The 24,525-nt window shown below is 36.2% G+C and overlaps 2 protein-coding genes across 2 annotated transcripts in view; one reads left to right on the top strand and one right to left on the bottom strand.

Moving 5' to 3' along the window:
* Positions 1 to 1,127: 1,127 nt before the first annotated feature.
* hsd17b2 (hydroxysteroid (17-beta) dehydrogenase 2) lies at positions 1,128 to 5,456 on the top strand. Its single transcript, XM_079224343.1, has 5 exons — positions 1,128 to 1,253; positions 3,284 to 3,496; positions 3,620 to 3,805; positions 4,427 to 4,564; positions 5,105 to 5,456. Exons 1-5 carry the CDS (start codon positions 1,169 to 1,171, stop codon positions 5,443 to 5,445), a joined length of 963 nt encoding a protein of 320 aa, XP_079080469.1. The 5' UTR covers positions 1,128 to 1,168; the 3' UTR covers positions 5,446 to 5,456.
* A 14-nt stretch (positions 5,457 to 5,470) lies between these two features.
* Positions 5,471 to 24,525, bottom strand: part of mphosph6 (M-phase phosphoprotein 6) — a 31,156-nt gene continuing 12,101 nt past the window's right edge. Inside the window, exons 2-5 of the mRNA XM_079224344.1 lie at positions 13,512 to 13,624; positions 13,265 to 13,355; positions 6,061 to 6,161; positions 5,471 to 5,972 (exon numbers count right to left, since the gene is read on the bottom strand). Of these exons, the coding sequence (XP_079080470.1) occupies positions 5,774 to 5,972; positions 6,061 to 6,161; positions 13,265 to 13,355; positions 13,512 to 13,624 (504 nt within the window). The 3' untranslated portion in view covers positions 5,471 to 5,773. The remainder of the gene's footprint in view (positions 5,973 to 6,060; positions 6,162 to 13,264; positions 13,356 to 13,511; positions 13,625 to 24,525) is intronic.

Below are 24,525 nucleotides of genomic sequence, written 5' to 3'. Positions count from 1 at the left end.
AACAGTCAGTGAACACATCACTGTTAAAGGACTAACAACAGTCAGTGAACGCATCACTGTTAAAGCTGTTCAAATATTATGAGGACACTCTGAATGTGTGATTTTAAACTTCATGAATTAAAAAGTTCAACAAAGGAAGTGATCTTTATCAGAGGGGGAGGAGCCTCATGAAGTATGTGCAGAGGAGGAACCGGTTTGAGCAACACATACCTGTGTGCAGGTGGGTCAGCTGGAGCCTGACTTCACTTCTCCTCTAACGCACAGGTGAGACAGCAGGTGAGACAGAAGGTGTCACAACAGGTGAGACAGCAGGTGTCACAACAGGTGAGACAACAGGTGAGACAAAAGGTGAGACAGAAGGTGTCACAACAGGTGTCACAACAGGTGTCACAACAGGTGAGACAGAATGTAAAACAGAAGGTGTCACAACTGGTGAGACAGAAGGTGTCACAACTGGTGAGACAGCAGGTGAGACAACAGGTGAGACAGCAGGTGAGATAGAAGGTGTCACAACAGGTGAGACAGAAGGTGAGACAACAGGTGAGACAAAAGGTGTCACAACAGGTGAGACAGCAGGTGAGACAACAGGTGAGACAGCAGGTGAGATAGAAGGTGTCACAACAGGTAAGACAGAAGGTGAGACAACAGGTGAGACAAAAAGTGTCACAACAGGTGAGACAGCAGGTGAGACAAGAGGTGAGACAGCAGGTGAGACAACAGGTGAGACAGAAGGTGTCACAACAGGTGAGACAGAAGGTGAGCCAGAAGGTGTCACAACAGGTGAGACAACAGTTGTCACAACAGGTGAGACCACAGGTGTCACAACAGGTGAGACAGAAGGTGTCACAACAGGCGAGACAACAGGTTAGACAGCAGGTGAGACAGAAGGTGAGACAACAGGTGAGACAACAGGTGAGACAGAAGGTGTCACAGCAGGTGAGACAGAAGGTAAGACAGCAGGTGAGACAGAAGGTGAGACAACAGGTGAGACAGTCAGGAGATGGACATCACTTCCTGTTTCTGTGTGGGAGCTGCATCTGTGTTCTTCTTTACTGTGCTGTGGAAGCTTAGAGAGGGCAGTGAGACCTGGTCTGGGACGCTCTGGGTCCTGCTCTGGGTCCTGCTCTGGTCCTCTCTGCAGCTCTGTGGTCCGCTGGTGGTCTGTGGAATGGCCGTACTAGGATGCAGCTTGATCCTGATCTGTGAGACGGACAGGAGAGTAGAGCTGCAAAGCAGAGCGGTGCTGATCACAGGTAACACACACACACACACACACACACACACACACACACACACCGTCTCTTTTCTAGAGGTTGTGATTCAGGTCTCATTGCCGTCTCTTCTTCTGGAGGTTGTGATTCAGGTCTCATTGCCGTCTCTTTTCTAGAGGTTGGGATTCAGGTCTCATTGCCGTCTCTTTTCTAGAGGTTGTGATTTAGGTCTCATTGCTGTCTCTTTTCTAGAGGTTGGGATTCAGGTCTCATTGCCGTCTCTTTTCTAGAGGTTGTGATTTAGGTCTCATTGCTGTCTCTTTTCTAGAGGTTGGGATTCAGGTCTCATTGCGTCTCTTTTCCTCTGGAGGTTGTGGTTCAGGTCTCATTGCGTCTCTTTTCCTCTGGAGGTTGTGATTCAGGTCTCATTGCGTCTCTTTTCCTCTGGAGGTTGTGATTCAGGTCTCATTGCTGTCTCTTTTCTAGAGGTTGGGATTCAGGTCTCATTGATGTCTCTTTTCCTCTGGAGGTTGGGATTCAGGTCTCATTGCCGTCTCTTTTCAAGAGGTTGTGATTCAGGCCTCATTGCGTCTCTTTTCTAGAGGTTGTGATTCAGGTCTCATTGCGTTTCTTTTCTAGAGGTTGTGATTCATGTCTCATTGCTGTCTCTTTTCCTCTAGAGGTTGGGATTCATGTCTCGTTGCTGTCTCTTTTCTAGAGGTTGTGATTCAGGTCTCATTGCTGTCTCTTTTCCTCTGGAGGTTGGGATTCAGGTCTCGTTGCGTCTCTTTTCTAGAGGTTGTGATTCAGGTCTCATTGCGTCTCTTTTCTAGAGGTTGTGATTCAGGTTTCATTGCCGTCTCTTTTCTAGAGGTTGTGATTTAGGTCTCATTGCTGTCTCTTTTCTAGAGGTTGGGATTCAGGTCTCATTGCGTCTCTTTTCCTCTGGAGGTTGTGGTTCAGGTCTCATTGCTGTCTTTTCTAGAGGTTGTGATTCAGGTCTCATTGCGTCTCTTTTCCTCTGGAGGTTGTGATTCAGGTGTCATTGTCGTCTCTTTTCTAGAGGTTGTGATTCAGGTCTCATTGCTGTCTCTTTTCTAGAGGTTGGGATTCAGGTCTCATTGATGTCTCTTTTCCTCTGGAGGTTGGCATTCAGGTCTCATTGCCGTCTCTTTTCAAGAGGTTGTGATTCAGGTCTCATTGCGTCTCTTTTCTAGAGGTTGTGATTCAGGTCTCATTGCGTCTCTTTTCTAGAGGTTGTGATTCAGGTCTCGTTGCTGTCTCTTTTCTAGAGGTTGTGATTCAGGTCTCATTGCCGTCTCTTTTCTAGAGGTTGTGATTCAGGTCTCGTTGCTGTCTCTTTTCCTCTGGAGGTTGGGATTCATGTCTCGTTGCGTCTCTTTTCTAGAGGTTGTGATTCAGGTCTCATTGCGTCTCTTTTCTAGAGGTTGTGATTCAGGTCTCATTGCCGTCTCTTTTCTAGAGGTTGTGATTCAGGTCTCATTGCCGTCTCTTTTCTAGAGGTTGTGATTCAGGTCTCATTGTCGTCTCTTTTCCTCTGGAGGTTGTGATTCAGGTCTCATTGCGTCTCTTTTCCTCTGGAGGTTGTGATTCAGGTCTCATTGCTGTCTCTTTTCTAGAGGTTGGGATTCAGGTCTCATTGATGTCTCTTTTCCTCTGGAGGTTGTGATTCAGGTCTCATTGCGTCTTTTTTCTAGAGGTTGTGATTCAGGTCTCGTTGCTGTCTCTTTTCCTCTGGAGGTTGGGATTCAGGTCTCATTGCCGTCTCTTTTCAAGAGGTTGTGATTCAGGTCTCATTGCGTCTCTTTTCTAGAGGTTGTGATTCAGGTCTCGTTGCTGTCTCTTTTCCTCTGGAGGTTGGGATTCAGGTCTCATTGCCGTCTCTTTTCAAGAGGTTGTGATTCAGGTCTCATTGCGTCTCTTTTCTAGAGGTTGTGATTCAGGTCTCGTTGCTGTCTCTTTTCCTCTGGAGGTTGTGATTCAGGTCTCATTGCTGTCTCTTTTCAAGAGGTTGTGATTCAGGTCTCATTGTCGTTTCTTTTCCTCTGGAGGTTGTGATTCAGGGTTCGGTCTGGCTCTGGCATTGCGGCTCAGCGAGGCTGGACTGAACGTTTTTGCTGGCGTTCTGGACCAGAACGGAGCTGGAGCTCAGCAGCTCCGAGGACATGGATCTGAAAACCTTCAGGTGCTGCAGCTCGACGTCACCGACAGCAGCCAGATAGCGGCGGCTCACAGGTGCATTAGCACTCAAGTGGCTGACACAGGTAAGACACCTGAACGCACTGCTAGGTGAACCTAACTAGGATCCTTTGACACGCTGAGAGTTCAAACTGAAGGAAAGAAACTAATGAACTCATCGTGTCTTCCTGTTGGTCTGGTGCCTGCAGGTCTGTGGGGTTTGGTGAATAATGCAGGAGTCCTCGACTGTCCCGCGGACGCAGAGCTGCAGCCAATCGCAGCGTTCCGACTCTGCATGGACGTGAACTTCCTGTCTGCGGTGAAGATGTGTCAGGTGTTCCTCCCTCTGCTGAGGAGGTCCAGAGGACGCATCGTCAACGTGTCCAGTATGGCAGGTACGTCTGTCTGAAGGCCAACGGGGACCTGTATACTTTATATTAAGTATACTCATAACTGACATTTTGAATCAACAACTACTAGTACATATCTTCCTTGACCTGTATTACATTAACAGTGTATTACTTGGAATATTAAGTGTATTACATGTGTATTAACAGTATTAAATGTGTATTAACAGTGTAATACATTGTAGTACATATGTAATAACAGTACATTGCGTGTGTATTAACAATGTACTACATGATTATTAACAGTGTACTACGTGTATTTTAACATAGTTTTAACAGTGTACTGCGTGTGTATTAACATGTGTTTTAACAGAGTTTTAACAGTGTACTACATGGAGTTTTAACAGTATACTACATGGAGTTTTAACAGTGTACTGCGTGTATTTTAACAGTGTACTACATGGAGTTTTAATAGTGTACTGCGTGTATTTTAACAGTGCACTACATGGAGTTTTAATAGTGTACTGCGTGTATTTTAACAGTGCACTACATGGAGTTTTAACAGTGTACTGCGTGTGTATTAACATGTTTTAACAGAGTACTCAGTGTGTTTTAACAGTGCACTACATGGAGTTTTAACAGAGTTTTAACAGTGCACTGGGCCTGCAGGTGAGGTGCCCATGCCCAGGTTAGCGGCTTATGGAGCCTCTAAAGCGGCGCTGAGCGTGTTCTCTGAGGTGATGAGGCTGGAGGTGTCTGTGTGGGGCGTCAAGGTGTGTTTGATTCAGCCGGCGGGCTTCAGGACAGGTAGGTGTGACACTTCAACTCCACTTCATGAGTTTATTTATGAACAACGCTTCAACACCACTTCACCTCACATACACCTTATGAACATCACTTCAGTTTCTTCATGATAAAGAGAACCCGCTCTGGTTCAACCCAGAGAAACACAGCAGTTACGTCACACATTTACCTGTTTCTTTAGTCCGATAAATAAATATACAAAATATGAACTCTTTATTTTCACCTGGGAGATCTTTCAGCGTTCAGACCGCTGGATCCCTGACAAACATTTAGTGAAGTCTGGGTGTAAACAGTAAAAAGTGAGTAAATGTAGTATTTAAACTAACAATGAGAATACAAAAATTTTTGTACCAGGACTCTTCCAGGCCTAAATAACATTATAACTCCGTGACGGTTCCAGGTCCTCGTGACGTAACACCTCTCCCTCTCCCTCTTCCTCTCCCTCTCCCTCTTCCTCTTCCTCTCCCTCTCCCTCTCCCTCTCCCTCTTCCTCTCCCTCTCCCTCTCCCTCTCCCTCTTCCTCTCCCTCTTCCTCTCCCTCAGGTATCTTCGGCAGCAGCGAGGACGAGGCTCGCCACGCGGCCCGGCTGCTGGCGTCCGCGTCGCCGGCCGCCAGAGAGGATTATGGGGATGCGTACATCTCGGCGCTGCCCGGCGGTCTGTCCCGGATGTCACGCCGCTGTGCGGAGGACCTATCCCCGGTGCTGGACGCCATGACTCACGCTCTGCTGGCGCGGCGCCCGCGGGCCGCGTACCGACCCGGCAGAGCGGGCCGGCTGCTGCCGCTGCTGCACCGCCTCGCGCCCACCGCCGCCTTCGACGCCATCATCACCGCCGTCACCGAGGCCGGAGACCGCAGACCGGCAGGGCTCAGCAGCAGCTGAGGCTCATGGGAAAAAAATCTCTGCGTGTGTATATATAAATAATCACATTTGTTATTTCAATGGAGGTCTGAACATCGAGTCATTGAAGAAGTGGTGTACTGTCCCTTTAAATAACACATGAAGTGGTGTACTGTCCCTTTAAATAACACATGAAGTGGTGTACTGTCCCTTTAAATAACACATGAAGTGGTGTACTGTCCCTTTAAATAACACATGAAGCATCAACAGTGACTGACTTTAATGAAGCTCCAGAGATCTTCTATAAAACAGGATGCACGACCTCCGGCTCAGTCTCTGCACACGAGGAAGAAAAACTAAAACGTGACGTTCAGTCCTGTGGCTTCAGGAACGCTCTCTTGGTTCCCTTCACCTGCTGGTCCTGGTCCTGCTTCTGGTCCTGGTCCTGGTCCTGCTTCTGGTCCTGGTCCTGCTTCTGGTCCTGCTTCTGGTCCTGGTCCGCTTCGCTCGCCGCCCGTTGGCGCTTCGTAGCAAACTTCTTCTTCATGCTCCGGACTAAACTCTCGTACCTGAAGAAGAAGAAGAGTCAGGAACAAGCCAGAGGTCAGAGGTCGTGCCCTCCTCCTCCATGTGAACCTGGTTCTAGAGCACCGGTACCTGAGAGCCATCTCCTCATCCGTGATGTCTGCTGGCATCCGGTTCTCCTCCTTCTCCTCTTCCTCCTCTTCCTCCTTTGGGTTCATCATCAGCATCAGTTTCTGTGACCGACAGAAACCTTTCATTCAGAAAACTCTTCCATGAGGCGGGAACGCTTTCACACTTCAATAAACCTCATGAAGAAGAACTAACACGCTTCAACGTTTCTGTGACAGGAAAATGTTTAAAGAGAGAAGAGGAGATTAAAATGTTTAAAGTAGGGCTGCAACTAACGATTATTTTAATAATCGATTGATTATTTTTTCGATTAATCGATGAATCGGATAAAAAAGAAGCGTTCATTTCCAACCCTTTATTCAAAAACAGAAGTGACAGTGCAAAACGTCTTCAGAAAGCACTAACAGGTTGCTCCTTAAACATCCCTGAGCTGTTCATTAAAACAACAAAATGGACGAACTCTAAAAACATACATCTATGCTTTACATCTACAAAGAGAAAAAGAAGAAGAGATTAAAATGTTTAAAGAGAAGAAGAAGAGATTAAAATGTTTAAAGAGAAGAAGAAGAAGAGATTAAAATGTTTAAAGAGAAGAAGAAAAAGAGATTAAAATGTTTAAAGAGAAGAAGAAAAAGAGATTAAAATGTTTAAAGAGAAGAAGAAGAAGAGATTAAAATGTTTAAAGAGAAGAAGAAGAAGAGATTAAAATGTTTAAAGAGAAGAAGAAGAAGAGATTAAAATGTTTAAAGAGAAGAAGAAGAGATTAAAATGTTTAAAGAGAAGAAGAAGAAGAGATTAAAATGTTTAAAGAGAAGAAGAAGAAGAGATTAAAATGTTTAAAGAGAAGAAGAAGAAGAAGAAGAGATTAAAATGTTTAAAGAGAAGAAGAAGAGATTAAAATGTTTAAAGAGAAGAAGAAGAAGAGATTAAAATGTTTAAAGAGAAGAAGAAGAAGAGATTAAAATGTTTAAAGAGAAGAAGAAGAAGAGATTAAAATGTTTAAAGAGAAGAAGAAGAGATTAAAATGTTTAAAGAGAAGAAGAAGAGATTAAAATGTTTAAAGAGAAGAAGAAGAAGAGATTAAAATGTTTAAAGAGAAGAAGAGATTAAAATGTTTAAAGAGAAGAAGAAGAGATTAAAATGTTTAAAGAGAAGAAGAAGAGATTAAAATGTTTAAAGAGAAGAAGAAGAGATTAAAATGTTTAAAGAGAAGAAGAAGAGATTAAAATGTTTAAAGAGAAGAAGAAGAAGAGATTAAAATGTTTAAAGAGAAGAAGAAGAAGAGATTAAAATGTTTAAAGAGAAGAAGAAGAGATTAAAATGTTTAAAGAGAAGAAGAAGAGATTAAAATGTTTAAAGAGAAGAAGAAGAGATTAAAATGTTTAAAGAGAAGAAGAAGAGATTAAAATGTTTAAAGAGAAGAAGAAGAGATTAAAATGTTTAAAGAGAAGAAGAAGAGATTAAAATGTTTAAAGAGAAGAAGAAGAGATTAAAATGTTTAAAGAGAAGAAGAAGAGATTAAAATGTTTAAAGAGAAGAAGAAGAAGAGATTAAAATGTTTAAAGAGAAGAAGAAGAAGAGATTAAAATGTTTAAAGAGAAGAAGAAGAAGAGATTAAAATGTTTAAAGAGAAGAAGAAGAAGAGATTAAAATGTTTAAAGAGAAGAAGAGATTAAAATGTTTAAAGAGAAGAAGAGATTAAAATGTTTAAAGAGAAGAAGAAGAGATTAAAATGTTTAAAGAGAAGAAGAAGAGATTAAAATGTTTAAAGAGAAGAAGAAGAAGAGATTAAAATGTTTAAAGAGAAGAAGAAGAAGAGATTAAAATGTTTAAAGAGAAGAAGAAGAAGAGATTAAAATGTTTAAAGAGAAGAAGAAGAAGAGATTAAAATGTTTAAAGAGAAGAAGAAGAAGAGATTAAAATGTTTAAAGAGAAGAAGAAGAAGAAGAGATTAAAATGTTTAAAGAGAAGAAGAAGAAGAAGAGATTAAAATGTTTAAAGAGAAGAAGAAGAAGAAGAGATTAAAATGTTTAAAGAGAAGAAGAAGAAGAAGAGATTAAAATGTTTAAAGAGAAGAAGAAGAAGAAGAGATTAAAATGTTTAAAGAGAAGAAGAAGAAGAGATTAAAATGTTTAAAGAGAAGAAGAAGAAGAAGAGATTAAAATGTTTAAAGAGAAGAAGAATAAGAGATTAAAATGTTTAAAGAGAAGAAGAAGAAGAGATTAAAATGTTTAAAGAGAAGAAGAAGAGATTAAAATGTTTAAAGAGAAGAAGAAGAAGAGATTAAAATGTTTAAAGAGAAGAAGAAGAAGAGATTAAAATGTTTAAAGAGAAGAAGAAGAAGAGATTAAAATGTTTAAAGAGAAGAAGAAGAGATTAAAATGTTTAAAGAGAAGAAGAAGAGATTAAAATGTTTAAAGAGAAGAAGAAGAGATTAAAATGTTTAAAGAGAAGAAGAAGAGATTAAAATGTTTAAAGAGAAGAAGAAGAGATTAAAATGTTTAAAGAGAAGAAGAAGAAGAGATTAAAATGTTTAAAGAGAAGAAGAAGAAGAGATTAAAATGTTTAAAGAGAAGAAGAAGAAGAGATTAAAATGTTTAAAGAGAAGAAGAAGAAGAGATTAAAATGTTTAAAGAGAAGAAGAAGAAGAGATTAAAATGTTTAAAGAGAAGAAGAAGAGATTAAAATGTTTAAAGAGAAGAAGAAGAGATTAAAATGTTTAAAGAGAAGAAGAAGAAGAGATTAAAATGTTTAAAGAGAAGAAGAAGAGATTAAAATGTTTAAAGAGAAGAAGAAGAAGAGATTAAAATGTTTAAAGAGAAGAAGAAGAAGAGATTAAAATGTTTAAAGAGAAGAAGAAGAGATTAAAATGTTTAAAGAGAAGAAGAGATTAAAATGTTTAAAGAGAAGAAGAAGAAGAAGAGATTAAAATGTTTAAAGAGAAGAAGAAGAAGAAGAGATTAAAATGTTTAAAGAGAAGAAGAAGAAGAGATTAAAATGTTTAAAGAGAAGAAGAAGAAGAGATTAAAATGTTTAAAGAGAAGAAGAAGAAGAGATTAAAATGTTTAAAGAGAAGAAGAAGAGATTAAAATGTTTAAAGAGAAGAAGAAGAGATTAAAATGTTTAAAGAGAAGAAGAAGAAGAGATTAAAATGTTTAAAGAGAAGAAGAAGAGATTAAAATGTTTAAAGAGAAGAAGAAGAAGAGATTAAAATGTTTAAAGAGAAGAAGAAGAAGAGATTAAAATGTTTAAAGAGAAGAAGAAGAGATTAAAATGTTTAAAGAGAAGAAGAGATTAAAATGTTTAAAGAGAAGAAGAAGAAGAGATTAAAATGTTTAAAGAGAAGAAGAAGAAGAAGAGATTAAAATGTTTAAAGAGAAGAAGAAGAAGAAGAGATTAAAATGTTTAAAGAGAAGAAGAAGAAGAAGAGATTAAAATGTTTAAAGAGAAGAAGAAGAAGAAGAGATTAAAATGTTTAAAGAGAAGAAGAAGAAGAAGAGATTAAAATGTTTAAAGAGAAGAAGAAGAGATTAAAATGTTTAAAGAGAAGAAGAAGAAGAAGAGATTAAAATGTTTAAAGAGAAGAAGAAGAAGAAGAGATTAAAATGTTTAAAGAGAAGAAGAAGAAGAGATTAAAATGTTTAAAGAGAAGAAGAAGAAGAAGAGATTAAAATGTTTAAAGAGAAGAAGAAGAAGAGATTAAAATGTTTAAAGAGAAGAAGAAGAAGAAGAAGAGATTAAAATGTTTAAAGAGAAGAAGAAGAAGAGATTAAAATGTTTAAAGAGAAGAAGAAGAAGAAGAGATTAAAATGTTTAAAGAGAAGAAGAAGAAGAAGAGATTAAAATGTTTAAAGAGAAGAAGAAGAAGAAGAGATTAAAATGTTTAAAGAGAAGAAGAAGAAGAAGAGATTAAAATGTTTAAAGAGAAGAAGAAGAAGAAGAGATTAAAATGTTTAAAGAGAAGAAGAAGAAGAAGAAGAGATTAAAATGTTTAAAGAGAAGAAGAAGAAGAAGAAGAGATTAAAATGTTTAAAGAGAAGAAGAAGAAGAAGAAGAGATTAAAATGTTTAAAGAGAAGAAGAAGAAGAAGAGATTAAAATGTTTAAAGAGAAGAAGAAGAAGAAGAGATTAAAATGTTTAAAGAGAAGAAGAAGAAGAGATTAAAATGTTTAAAGAGAAGAAGAAGAAGAGATTAAAATGTTTAAAGAGAAGAAGAAGAAGAGATTAAAATGTTTAAAGAGAAGAAGAAGAAGAAGAAGAGATTAAAATGTTTAAAGAGAAGAAGAAGAGATTAAAATGTTTAAAGAGAAGAAGAAGAAGAAGAAGAGATTAAAATGTTTAAAGAGAAGAAGAAGAAGAAGAGATTAAAATGTTTAAAGAGAAGAAGAAGGAGAAGAGATTAAAATGTTTAAAGAGAAGAAGAAGAGATTAAAATGTTTAAAGAGAAGAAGAAGAAGAGATTAAAATGTTTAAAGAGAAGAAGAAGAAGAAGAAGAAGAGATTAAAATGTTTAAAGAGAAGAAGAAGAGATTAAAATGTTTAAAGAGAAGAAGAAGAAGAAGAAGAGATTAAAATGTTTAAAGAGAAGAAGAAGAAGAAGAGATTAAAATGTTTAAAGAGAAGAAGAAGAAGAAGAGATTAAAATGTTTAAAGAGAAGAAGAAGAAGAAGAGATTAAAATGTTTAAAGAGAAGAAGAAGAAGAGATTAAAATGTTTAAAGAGAAGAAGAAGAAGAAGAAGAGATTAAAATGTTTAAAGAGAAGAAGAAGAGATTAAAATGTTTAAAGAGAAGAAGAAGAGATTAAAATGTTTAAAGAGAAGAAGAAGAAGAAGAAGAGATTAAAATGTTTAAAGAGAAGAAGAAGAAGAAGAGATTAAAATGTTTAAAGAGAAGAAGAAGGAGAAGAAGAAGAGATTAAAATGTTTAAAGAGAAGAAGAAGAGATTAAAATGTTTAAAGAGAAGAAGAAGAAGAGATTAAAATGTTTAAAGAGAAGAAGAAGAAGAAGAAGAGATTAAAATGTTTAAAGAGAAGAAGAAGAGATTAAAATGTTTAAAGAGAAGAAGAAGAAGAGATTAAAATGTTTAAAGAGAAGAAGAAGAAGAAGAAGAGATTAAAATGTTTAAAGAGAAGAAGAAGAGATTAAAATGATTAAAGAGAAGAAGAAGAAGAAGAAGAGATTAAAATGTTTAAAGAGAAGAAGAAGAAGAAGAGATTAAAATGTTTAAAGAGAAGAAGAAGAAGAAGAGATTAAAATGTTTAAAGAGAAGAAGAAGAAGAAGAGATTAAAATGTTTAAAGAGAAGAAGAAGAAGAAGAGATTAAAATGTTTAAAGAGAAGAAGAAGAAGAAGAGATTAAAATGTTTAAAGAGAAGAAGAAGAAGAAGAAGAGATTAAAATGTTTAAAGAGAAGAAGAAGAAGAAGAGATTAAAATGTTTAAAGAGAAGAAGAAGAAGAAGAGATTAAAATGTTTAAAGAGAAGAAGAAGAAGAAGAGATTAAAATGTTTAAAGAGAAGAAGAAGAAGAAGAGATTAAAATGTTTAAAGAGAAGAAGAGATTAAAATGTTTAAAGAGAAGAAGAAAAGATTAAAATGTTTAAAGAGAAGAAGAAGAAGAGATTAAAATGTTTAAAGAGAAGAAGAAGAAGAAGAAGAAGAGATTAAAATGTTTAAAGAGAAGAAGAAGAGATTAAAATGTTTAAAGAGAAGAAGAAGAAGAAGAAGAGATTAAAATGTTTAAAGAGAAGAAGAAGAAGAGATGAAAATGTTTAAAGAGAAGAAGAAGAGATTAAAAAGTTTAAAGAGAAGAAGAAGAAGAGATTAAAAAGTTTAAAGAGAAGAAGAAGAAGAGATTAAAAAGTTTAAAGAGAAGAAGAAGAAGAGATTAAAATGTTTAAAGAGAAGAAGAAGAGATTAAAATGTTTAAAGAGAAGTAGAAGAAGAAGAAGAAGAGATTAAAATGTTTAAAGAGAAGAAGAAGAGATTAAAATGTTTAAAGAGAAGAAGAAGAGATTAAAATGTTTAAAGAGAAGAAGAAGAAGAGATTAAAATGTTTAAAGAGAAGAAGAAGAGATTAAAATGTTTAAAGAGAAGAAGAAGAAGAGATTAAAATGTTTAAAGAGAAGAAGAAGAGATTAAAATGTTTAAAGAGAAGAAGAAGAGATTAAAATGTTTAAAGAGAAGAAGAAGAAGAAGAGATTAAAATGTTTAAAGAGAAGAAGAAGAGATTAAAATGTTTAAAGAGAAGAAGAAGAGATTAAAATGTTTAAAGAGAAGAAGAAGAGATTAAAATGTTTAAAGAGAAGAAGAAGAAGAGATTAAAATGTTTAAAGAGAAGAAGAAGAAGAAGAAGAGATTAAAATGTTTAAAGAGAAGAAGAAGAAGAGATTAAAATGTTTAAAGAGAAGAAGAAGAAGAAGAAGAGATTAAAAAGTTTAAAGAGAAGAAGAAGAAGAGATTAAAATGTTTAAAGAGAAGAAGAAGAAGAAGAAGAGATTAAAATGTTTAAAGAGAAGAAGAAGAAGAAGAGATTAAAAAGTTTAAAGAGAAGAAGAAGAAGAGATTAAAATGTTTAAAGAGAAGAAGAAGAAGAAGAAGAAGAGATTAAAATGTTTAAAGAGAAGAAGAAGAAGAAGAGATTAAAAAGTTTAAAGAGAAGAAGAAGAAGAGATTAAAATGTTTAAAGAGAAGAAGAAGAAGAGATTAAAATGTTTAAAGAGAAGAAGAAGAAGAGATTAAAATGTTTAAAGAGAAGAAGAAGAAGAGATTAAAATGTTTAAAGAGAAGAAGAAGAAGAAGAGATTAAAAAGTTTAAAGAGAAGAAGAAGAAGAAGAGATTAAAATGTTTAAAGAGAAGAAGAAGAAGAAGAGATTAAAAAGTTTAAAGAGAAGAAGAAGAAGAGATTAAAATGTTTAAAGAGAAGAAGAAGAAGAAGAGATTAAAATGTTTAAAGAGAAGAAGAAGAAGAAGAAGAGATTAAAAAGTTTAAAGAGAAGAAGAAGAAGAAGAGATTAAAATGTTTAAAGAGAAGAAGAAGAAGAAGAGATTAAAATGTTTAAAGAGAAGAAGAAGAAGAGATTAAAATGTTTAAAGAGAAGAAGAAGAAGAGATTAAAATGTTTAAAGAGAAGAAGAAGAAGAGATTAAAATGTTTAAAGAGAAGAAGAAGAAGAGATTAAAATGTTTAAAGAGAAGAAGAGCTCAAACCTCGACTTCTGGGTTGAACCCTTTGAAGGAGATGCGGCCGAACTTCAGCTCTTCACAGGGAACAAAACTTTTCTCCTCGATGATGAAGTTCCTGAGAGACGAAGAGGAAAAGATGAACGAGGATTTATTCATTATATGAAGTCCATATTACCATTTAAACCAGTTTATTATATGAAGGAGGTCATCGAGGTCACGTAGAGGTCATGTGGGTCACACAGGTCAAGTAGAGGTCACGTAGAGGTCATACTCTTTAGCCTTCAGTTCGGGGAGCTCCAGATACCAATGTTCATCGCTGATGATTCTCTTCTCGTCTTCCTCCAGCTGCTTCTTCATCTCTTCATCCAGACCTCTCTGCATGAACTGTAAACAGACTGCTTATGAATATTCATGAGGTGGTGGACATGAATATAAACTCTTTGAACTGTGTTCAGATCGTTTAAAGGGGTTCAGAGACACTGGTCCATTTAAAGGGGTTTCAGGGGGCAGGCATGAAAACGGGTCAGAGGTGAAAAAGGTGAGAAGGATATTACCCCTCTAGGGGGGTCCGGGGGCATACAAATTTAAATATTCGATATTTTAAAGCAACAATCTGATGCATTTTGAGATGCTTTTTTTGCCAACCTGGGGAGAGCTGGAGAAACTTAACTTCAGCCATGACACACACACACACACACACACACACACACACACACACACACACACACACACACACACACACACACACACACACACACACACACACACACTTCATTTCTAAGAACAAGAACAGACTGGCGAGTTTCACATGAAAGTTCTCTTTTTCTGGTCATTTTGAGAGTATAATGGACCCACACATGTGATGCTATGCATAGGAAGGCCAGCTGTATAGCTTCTCTCACCAGCATAACTGTTTTAAGTTGTGCTAACATAATTGCACAAGGGTTTTCTAATCCTCCATTAGTCTTCTATGCGATGACAAACACAATGTACCATTAGAACACTGAGTGATAGTTGCTGGAAATGGGCCTCTATACACCTATGTAGATATTTCATTAAAAACCAGACGTTTCCACCTAGAATAGTCATTTACCACATTAACAATATATAGTGTATTTATGATTAATTTAATGTAATCTTCATTGAAAAAAACAGTGCTTTTCTTTGAAAAATAAGGAAATGTCTAAGTGACCCCAAACTTTTGAACGGTAGTGTGTGTGTGTATATATTTTGTAGACTTAATACTTACAATATGCAATACTGCTGTACTATACTGAATATTGTTTTGCTACTACTACATTTCACTTCATAATATTACACTTATATGCCATAATATGTATAATGTACCAGCCTTTTTATACTGTGATACCACTTTACTTTGAGGAGACGTCACTGTTAGTCTAGAACACTGAATAATGTTTCTACCAGTAAACCTGAACATGCACACCTCTCTCTGTGTGACATCATTATAACCACATAACTATATAGATTATAATTAACTGGAGGATACACTTTTTCCTACACGTTGATATTAAACCCTTAAATATAAACAGTAGCCCGGCCACCCTACAGAGGAAACTCATTTAGTTTTTTTATTAAAATAAAAGTTGGATAAAATCTCCACTTGTCCTCTCCTTATATGTAGTGAGGTGTCGTAGGTAGAACTTATATGTAGTGAGGTGTCGGTAGTAGAACTTATATGTAGTGAGGTGTCAGTAGGTAGAACTTATATGTAGTGAGGTGTCTTTAGGTAGAACTTATATGTAGTGAGGTGTCAGTAGTAGAACTTATATGTAGTGAGGTGTCTTTAGGTAGAACTTATATGTAGTGAGGTGTCAGTAGTAGAACTTATATATAGTGAGGTGTCTTTAGGTAGAACTTATATATAGTGAGGTGTCTTTAGGTAGAACTTATATGTAGTGAGGTGTCAGTAGTAGAACTTATATGTAGTGAGGTGTCTTTAGGTAGAACTTATATGTAGTGAGGTGTCAGTAGTAGAACTTATATGTAGTGAGGTGTCTTTAGGTAGAACTTATATATAGTGAGGTGTCTGTAGGTAGAACTTATATATAGTGAGGTGTCTTTAGGTAGAACTTATATATAGTGAGGTGTCTTTAGGTAGAACTTATATATAGTGAGGTGTCTTTAGGTAGAACTTATATATAGTGAGGTGTCTTTAGGTAGAACTTATATATAGTGAGGTGTCTTTAGGTAGAACTTATATATAGTGAGGTGTCTTTAGGTAGAACTTATATATAGTGAGGTGTCTTTAGGTAGAACTTATATATAGTGAGGTGTCTGTAGGTAGAACTTATATATAGTGAGGTGTCTTTAGGTAGAACTTATATATAGTGAGGTGTCTTTAGGTAGAACTTATATGTAGTGAGGTGTCGGTAGTAGAACTTATATGTAGTGAGGTGTCTTTAGGTAGAACTTATATATAGTGAGGTGTCTTTAGGTAGAACTTATATGTAGTGAGGTGTCAGTAGTAGAACTTATATGTAGTGAGGTGTCTTTAGGTAGAACTTATATATAGTGAGGTGTCTGTAGGTAGAACTTATATATAGTGAGGTGTCTTTAGGTAGAACTTATATATAGTGAGGTGTCTTTAGGTAGAACTTATATATAGTGAGGTGTCTGTAGGTAGAACTTATATATAGTGAGGTGTCTTTAGGTAGAACTTATATATAGTGAGGTGTCTTTAGGTAGAACTTATATATAGTGAGGTGTCGTAGGTAGAACTTATATATAGTGAGGTGTCTTTAGGTAGAACTTATATGTAGTGAGGTGTCTTTAGGTAGAACTTATATATAGTGAGGTGTCTGTAGGTAGAACTTATATATAGTGAGGTGTCTTTAGGTAGAACTTATATATAGTGAGGTGTCTTTAGGTAGAACTTATATATAGTGAGGTGTCTTTAGGTAGAACTTATATATAGTGAGGTGTCTGTAGGTAGAACTTATATATAGTGAGGTGTCTGTAGGTAGAACTTATATATAGTGAGGTGTCTTTAGGTAGAACTTATATATAGTGAGGTGTCTTTAGGTAGAACTTATATATAGTGAGGTGTCGTAGGTAGAACTTATATATAGTGAGGTGTCTTTAGGTAGAACTTATATATAGTGAGGTGTCGTAGGTAGAACTTATATATAGTGAGGTGTCTTTAGGTAGAACTTATATATAGTGAGGTGTCAGTAGTAGAACTTATATGTAGTGAGGTGTCTTTAGGTAGAACTTATATGTAGTGAGGTGTCAGTAGTAGAACTTATATGTAGTGAGGTGTCGTAGGTAGAACTTATATGTAGTGAGGTGTCTTTAGGTAGAACTTATATGTAGTGAGGTGTCGGTAGTAGAACTTATATGTAGTGAGGTGTCTTTAGGTAGAACTTATATGTAGTGAGGTGTCGTAGGTAGAACTTATATGTAGTGAGGTGTCGTAGGTAGAACTTATATGTAGTGAGGTGTCTTTAGGTAGAACTTATATGTAGTGAGGTGTCTTTAGGTAGAACTTATATGTAGTGAGGTGTCGGTAGTAGAACTTATATGTAGTGAGGTGTCTTTAGGTAGAACTTATATGTAGTGAGGTGTCGTAGGTAGAACTTATATGTAGTGAGGTGTCTTTAGGTAGAACTTATATGTAGTGAGGTGTCTTTAGGTAGAACTTATATATAGTGAGGTGTCGTAGGTAGAACTTATATGTAGTGAGGTGTCTTTAGGTAGAACTTATATGTAGTGAGGTGTCGTAGGTAGAACTTATATGTAGTGAGGTGTCTTTAGGTAGAACTTATATGTAGTGAGGTGTCTTTAGGTAGAACTTATATATAGTGAGGTGTCGTAGGTAGAACTTATATATAGTGAGGTGTCGTAGGTAGAACTTATATATAGTGAGGTGTCGTAGGTAGAACTTATATGTAGTGAGGTGTCTTTAGGTAGAACTTATATGTAGTGAGGTGTCAGTAGTAGAACTTATATGTAGTGAGGTGTCTTTAGGTAGAACTTATATGTAGTGAGGTGTCTTTAGGTAGAACTTATATGTAGTGAGGTGTCGTAGGTAGAACTTATATGTAGTGAGGTGTCGTAGGTAGAACTTATATGTAGTGAGGTGTCTTTAGGTAGAACTTATATGTAGTGAGGTGTCTTTAGGTAGAACTTATATGTAGTGAGGTGTCTTTAGGTAGAACTTATATGTAGTGAGGTGTCGGTAGTAGAACTTATATGTAGTGAGGTGTCTTTAGGTAGAACTTATATGTAGTGAGGTGTCTTTAGGTAGAACTTATATGTAGTGAGGTGTCGGTAGTAGAACTTATATATAGTGAGGTGTCTTTAGGTAGAACTTATATGTAGTGAGGTGTCTTTAGGTAGAACTTATATGTAGTGAGGTGTCGGTAGTAGAACTTATATGTAGTGAGGTGTCTTTAGGTAGAACTTATATGTAGTGAGGTGTCTTTAGGTAGAACTTATATGTAGTGAGGTGTCGGTAGTAGAACTTATATGTAGTGAGGTGTCTTTAGGTAGAACTTATATGTAGTGAGGTGTCTTTAGGTAGAACTTATATGTAGTGAGGTGTCAGTAGTAGAACTTATATGTAGTGAGGTGTCGTAGGTAGAACTTATATGTAGTGAGGTGTCTTTAGGTAGAACTTATATGTAGTGAGGTGTCGGTAGTAGAACTTATATGTAGTGAGGTGTCTTTAGGTAGAACTTATATATAGTGAGGTGTCGTAGGTAGAACTTATATGTAGTGAGGTGTCTTTAGGTAGAACTTATATATAGTGAGGTGTCGTAGGTAGAACTTATATGTAGTGAGGTGTCTTTAGGTAGAACTTATATGTAGTGAGGTGTCTTTAGGTAGAACTTATATATAGTGAGGTGTCGTAGGTAGAACTTATATATAGTGAGGTGTCGTAGGTAGAACTTATATGTAGTGAGGTGTCAGTAGTAGAACTTATATGTAGTGAGGTGTCTTTAGGTAGAACTTATATGTAGTGAGGTGTCTTTAGGTAGAACTTATATGTAGTGAGGTGTCTTTAGGTAGAACTTATATGTAGTGAGGTGTCTTTAGGTAGAACTTATATGTAGTGAGGTGTCAGTAGTAGAACTTATATGTAGTGAGGTGTCTTTAGGTAGAACTTATATGTAGTGAGGTGTCTTTAGGTAGAACTTATATGTAGTGAGGTGTCTTTAGGTAGAACTTATATGTAGTGAGGTGTCGTAGGTAGAACTTATATGTAGTGAGGTGTCTTTAGGTAGAACTTATATGTAGTGAGGTGTCTTTAGGTAGAACTTATATGTAGTGAGGTGTCTTTAGGTAGAACTTATATGTAGTGAGGTGTCGGTAGTAGAACTTATATGTAGTGAGGTGTCTTTAGGTAGAACTTATATGTAGTGAGGTGTCGTAGGTAGAACTTATATGTAGTGAGGTGTCGTAGGTAGAACTTATATGTAGTGAGGTGTCTTTAGGTAGAACTTATATGTAGTGAGGTGTCTTTAGGTAGAACTTATATGTAGTGAGGTGTCGGTAGTAGAACTTATATATAGTGAGGTGTCTTTAGGTAGAACTTATATGTAGTGAGGTGTCTTTAGGTAGAACTTATATGTAGTGAGGTGTCGGTAGTAGAACTTATATGTAGTGAGGTGTCTTTAGGTAGAACTTATATATAGTGAGGTGTCGTAGGTAGAACTTATATGTAGTGAGGTGTCTTTAGGTAGAACTTATATATAGTGAGGTGTCGTAGGTAGAACTTATATGTAGTGAGGTGTCTTTAGGTAGAACTTATATGTAGTGAGGTGTCTTTAGGTAGAACTTATATATAGTGAGGTGTCGTAGGTAGAACTTATATATAGTGAGGTGTCGTAGGTAGAACTTATATGTAGTGAGGTGTCTTTAGGTAGAACTTATATGTAGTGAGGTGTCAGTAGTAGAACTTATATGTAGTGAGGTGTCTTTAGGTAGAACTTATATGTAGTGAGGTGTCTTTAGGTAGAACTTATATGTAGTGAGGTGTCTTTAGGTAGAACTTATATGTAGTGAGGTGTCTTTAGGTAGAACTTATATGTAGTGAGGTGTCAGTAGTAGAACTTATATGTAGTGAGGTGTCTTTAGGTAGAACTTATATGTAGTGAGGTGTCTTTAGGTAGAACTTATATGTAGTGAGGTGTCTTTAGGTAGAACTTATATGTAGTGAGGTGTCGTAGGTAGAACTTATATGTAGTGAGGTGTCTTTAGGTAGAACTTATATGTAGTGAGGTGTCTTTAGGTAGAACTTATATGTAGTGAGGTGTCTTTAGGTAGAACTTATATGTAGTGAGGTGTCGGTAGTAGAACTTATATGTAGTGAGGTGTCTTTAGGTAGAACTTATATGTAGTGAGGTGTCGTAGGTAGAACTTATATGTAGTGAGGTGTCGTAGGTAGAACTTATATGTAGTGAGGTGTCTTTAGGTAGAACTTATATGTAGTGAGGTGTCTTTAGGTAGAACTTATATGTAGTGAGGTGTCGGTAGTAGAACTTATATATAGTGAGGTGTCTTTAGGTAGAACTTATATGTAGTGAGGTGTCTTTAGGTAGAACTTATATGTAGTGAGGTGTCGGTAGTAGAACTTATATGTAGTGAGGTGTCTTTAGGTAGAACTTATATGTAGTGAGGTGTCTTTAGGTAGAACTTATATGTAGTGAGGTGTCTTTAGGTAGAACTTATATGTAGTGAGGTGTCTTTAGGTAGAACTTATATGTAGTGAGGTGTCTTTAGGTAGAACTTATATGTAGTGAGGTGTCGGTAGTAGAACTTATATGTAGTGAGGTGTCTTTAGGTAGAACTTATATGTAGTGAGGTGTCTTTAGGTAGAACTTATATGTAGTGAGGTGTCTTTAGGTAGAACTTATATGTAGTGAGGTGTCTTTAGGTAGAACTTATATGTAGTGAGGTGTCTTTAGTAGAACTTATATGTAGTGAGGTGTCTTTAGGTAGAACTTATATGTAGTGAGGTGTCTTTAGGTAGAACTTATATGTAGTGAGGTGTCTTTAGGTAGAACTTATATGTAGTGAGGTGTCTTTAGGTAGAACTTATATGTAGTGAGGTGTCTTTAGGTAGAACTTATATGTAGTGAGGTGTCTTTAGTAGAACTTATATGTAGTGAGGTGTCTTTAGGTAGAACTTATATGTAGTGAGGTGTCTTTAGGTAGAACTTATATGTAGTGAGGTGTCGGTAGGTAGAACTTATATGTAGTGAGGTGTCTTTAGGTAGAACTTATATGTAGTGAGGTGTCGTAGGTAGAACTTATATGTAGTGAGGTGTCTTAGGTAGAACTTATATGTAGTGAGGTGTCTTTAGGTAGAACTTATATGTAGTGAGGTGTCTTTAGGTAGAACTTATATGTAGTGAGGTGTCTTTAGGTAGAACTTATATGTAGTGAGGTGTCTTTAGGTAGAACTTATATGTAGTGAGGTGTCTTTAGGTAGAACTTATATGTAGTGAGGTGTCGGTAGTAGAACTTATATGTAGTGAGGTGTCTTTAGGTAGAACTTATATGTAGTGAGGTGTCGTAGGTAGAACTTATATGTAGTGAGGTGTCGGTAGTAGAACTTATATGTAGTGAGGTGTCGGTAGTAGAACTTATATGTAGTGAGGTGTCGTAGGTAGAACTTATATGTAGTGAGGTGTCTTTAGGTAGAACTTATATGTAGTGAGGTGTCTGTAGGTAGAACTTATATATAGTGAGGTGTCTTTAGGTAGAACTTATATATAGTGAGGTGTCTTTAGGTAGAACTTATATATAGTGAGGTGTCTTTAGGTAGAACTTATATGTAGTGAGGTGTCTTTAGGTAGAACTTATATGTAGTGAGGTGTCTGTAGGTAGAACTTATATATAGTGAGGTGTCTTTAGGTAGAACTTATATATAGTGAGGTGTCTTTAGGTAGAACTTATATATAGTGAGGTGTCTTTAGGTAGAACTTATATATAGTGAGGTGTCTGTAGGTAGAACTTATATATAGTGAGGTGTCTGTAGGTAGAACTTATATATAGTGAGGTGTCTTTAGGTAGAACTTATATATAGTGAGGTGTCTTTAGGTAGAACTTATATATAGTGAGGTGTCGTAGGTAGAACTTATATATAGTGAGGTGTCTTTAGGTAGAACTTATATATAGTGAGGTGTCGTAGGTAGAACTTATATATAGTGAGGTGTCTTTAGGTAGAACTTATATATAGTGAGGTGTCAGTAGTAGAACTTATATGTAGTGAGGTGTCTTTAGGTAGAACTTATATGTAGTGAGGTGTCAGTAGTAGAACTTATATGTAGTGAGGTGTCTTTAGGTAGAACTTATATGTAGTGAGGTGTCTTTAGGTAGAACTTATATGTAGTGAGGTGTCAGTAGTAGAACTTATATGTAGTGAGGTGTCGTAGGTAGAACTTATATGTAGTGAGGTGTCTTTAGGTAGAACTTATATGTAGTGAGGTGTCGGTAGTAGAACTTATATGTAGTGAGGTGTCTTTAGGTAGAACTTATATGTAGTGAGGTGTCGTGGGTAGAACTTATATGTAGTGAGGTGTCGTAGGTAGAACTTATATGTAGTGAGGTGTCTTTAGGTAGAACTTATATGTAGTGAGGTGTCGGTAGTAGAACTTATATGTAGTGAGGTGTCTTTAGGTAGAACTTATATGTAGTGAGGTGTCGTAGGTAGAACTTATATGTAGTGAGGTGTCGTAGGTAGAACTTATATGTAGTGAGGTGTCTTTAGGTAGAACTTATATGTAGTGAGGTGTCTTTAGGTAGAACTTATATGTAGTGAGGTGTCTTTAGGTAGAACTTATATGTAGTGAGGTGTCTTTAGGTAGAACTTATATATAGTGAGGTGTCGTAGGTAGAACTTATATGTAGTGAGGTGTCTTTAGGTAGAACTTATATATAGTGAGGTGTCGTAGGTAGAACTTATATGTAGTGAGGTGTCTTTAGGTAGAACTTATATGTAGTGAGGTGTCTTTAGGTAGAACTTATATATAGTGAGGTGTCGTAGGTAGAACTTATATATAGTGAGGTGTCGTAGGTAGAACTTATATGTAGTGAGGTGTCGTAGGTAGAACTTATATGTAGTGAGGTGTCTTTAGGTAGAACTTATATGTAGTGAGGTGTCTTTAGGTAGAACTTATATGTAGTGAGGTGTCTTTAGGTAGAACTTATATGTAGTGAGGTGTCTTTAGGTAGAACTTATATATAGTGAGGTGTCGTAGGTAGAACTTATATGTAGTGAGGTGTCTTTAGGTAGAACTTATATATAGTGAGGTGTCGTAGGTAGAACTTATATGTAGTGAGGTGTCTTTAGGTAGAACTTATATGTAGTGAGGTGTCTTTAGGTAGAACTTATATATAGTGAGGTGTCGTAGGTAGAACTTATATATAGTGAGGTGTCGTAGGTAGAACTTATATATAGTGAGGTGTCGTAGGTAGAACTTATATGTAGTGAGGTGTCTTTAGGTAGAACTTATATGTAGTGAGGTGTCAGTAGTAGAACTTATATGTAGTGAGGTGTCTTTAGGTAGAACTTATATGTAGTGAGGTGTCTTTAGGTAGAACTTATATGTAGTGAGGTGTCTTTAGGTAGAACTTATATGTAGTGAGGTGTCTTTAGGTAGAACTTATATGTAGTGAGGTGTCGGTAGTAGAACTTATATGTAGTGAGGTGTCGTAGGTAGAACTTATATGTAGTGAGGTGTCTTTAGGTAGAACTTATATATAGTGAGGTGTCTTTAGGTAGAACTTATATGTAGTGAGGTGTCGGTAGTAGAACTTATATGTAGTGAGGTGTCTTTAGGTAGAACTTATATATAGTGAGGTGTCTTTAGGTAGAACTTATATGTAGTGAGGTGTCAGTAGTAGAACTTATATGTAGTGAGGTGTCTTTAGGTAGAACTTATATATAGTGAGGTGTCTGTAGGTAGAACTTATATATAGTGAGGTGTCTTTAGGTAGAACTTATATATAGTGAGGTGTCTTTAGGTAGAACTTATATATAGTGAGGTGTCTGTAGGTAGAACTTATATATAGTGAGGTGTCTTTAGGTAGAACTTATATATAGTGAGGTGTCTTTAGGTAGAACTTATATATAGTGAGGTGTCGTAGGTAGAACTTATATATAGTGAGGTGTCTTTAGGTAGAACTTATATATAGTGAGGTGTCTTTAGGTAGAACTTATATATAGTGAGGTGTCTGTAGGTAGAACTTATATATAGTGAGGTGTCTTTAGGTAGAACTTATATATAGTGAGGTGTCTTTAGGTAGAACTTATATATAGTGAGGTGTCTTTAGGTAGAACTTATATATAGTGAGGTGTCTGTAGGTAGAACTTATATATAGTGAGGTGTCTGTAGGTAGAACTTATATATAGTGAGGTGTCTTTAGGTAGAACTTATATATAGTGAGGTGTCTTTAGGTAGAACTTATATATAGTGAGGTGTCGTAGGTAGAACTTATATATAGTGAGGTGTCTTTAGGTAGAACTTATATATAGTGAGGTGTCGTAGGTAGAACTTATATATAGTGAGGTGTCTTTAGGTAGAACTTATATATAGTGAGGTGTCAGTAGTAGAACTTATATGTAGTGAGGTGTCTTTAGGTAGAACTTATATGTAGTGAGGTGTCAGTAGTAGAACTTATATGTAGTGAGGTGTCGGTAGTAGAACTTATATGTAGTGAGGTGTCTTTAGGTAGAACTTATATGTAGTGAGGTGTCGTAGGTAGAACTTATATGTAGTGAGGTGTCGTAGGTAGAACTTATATGTAGTGAGGTGTCGTAGGTAGAACTTATATGTAGTGAGGTGTCTTTAGGTAGAACTTATATGTAGTGAGGTGTCGGTAGTAGAACTTATATGTAGTGAGGTGTCTTTAGGTAGAACTTATATGTAGTGAGGTGTCGTAGGTAGAACTTATATGTAGTGAGGTGTCGTAGGTAGAACTTATATGTAGTGAGGTGTCTTTAGGTAGAACTTATATATAGTGAGGTGTCGTAGGTAGAACTTATATGTAGTGAGGTGTCTTTAGGTAGAACTTATATGTAGTGAGGTGTCGTAGGTAGAACTTATATGTAGTGAGGTGTCTTTAGGTAGAACTTATATGTAGTGAGGTGTCTTTAGGTAGAACTTATATATAGTGAGGTGTCGTAGGTAGAACTTATATATAGTGAGGTGTCGTAGGTAGAACTTATATATAGTGAGGTGTCGTAGGTAGAACTTATATGTAGTGAGGTGTCTTTAGGTAGAACTTATATGTAGTGAGGTGTCAGTAGTAGA

This window comes from Taurulus bubalis (assembly GCF_910589615.1).
Source record: "Taurulus bubalis genome assembly, chromosome: 9".
NCBI classification, from domain to species: Eukaryota; Metazoa; Chordata; class Actinopteri; order Perciformes; family Cottidae; genus Taurulus; species Taurulus bubalis.
The sequence above is the reverse complement of the archived record's forward strand: the minus strand, read 5'-3'. Positions and strand labels throughout refer to the sequence as shown.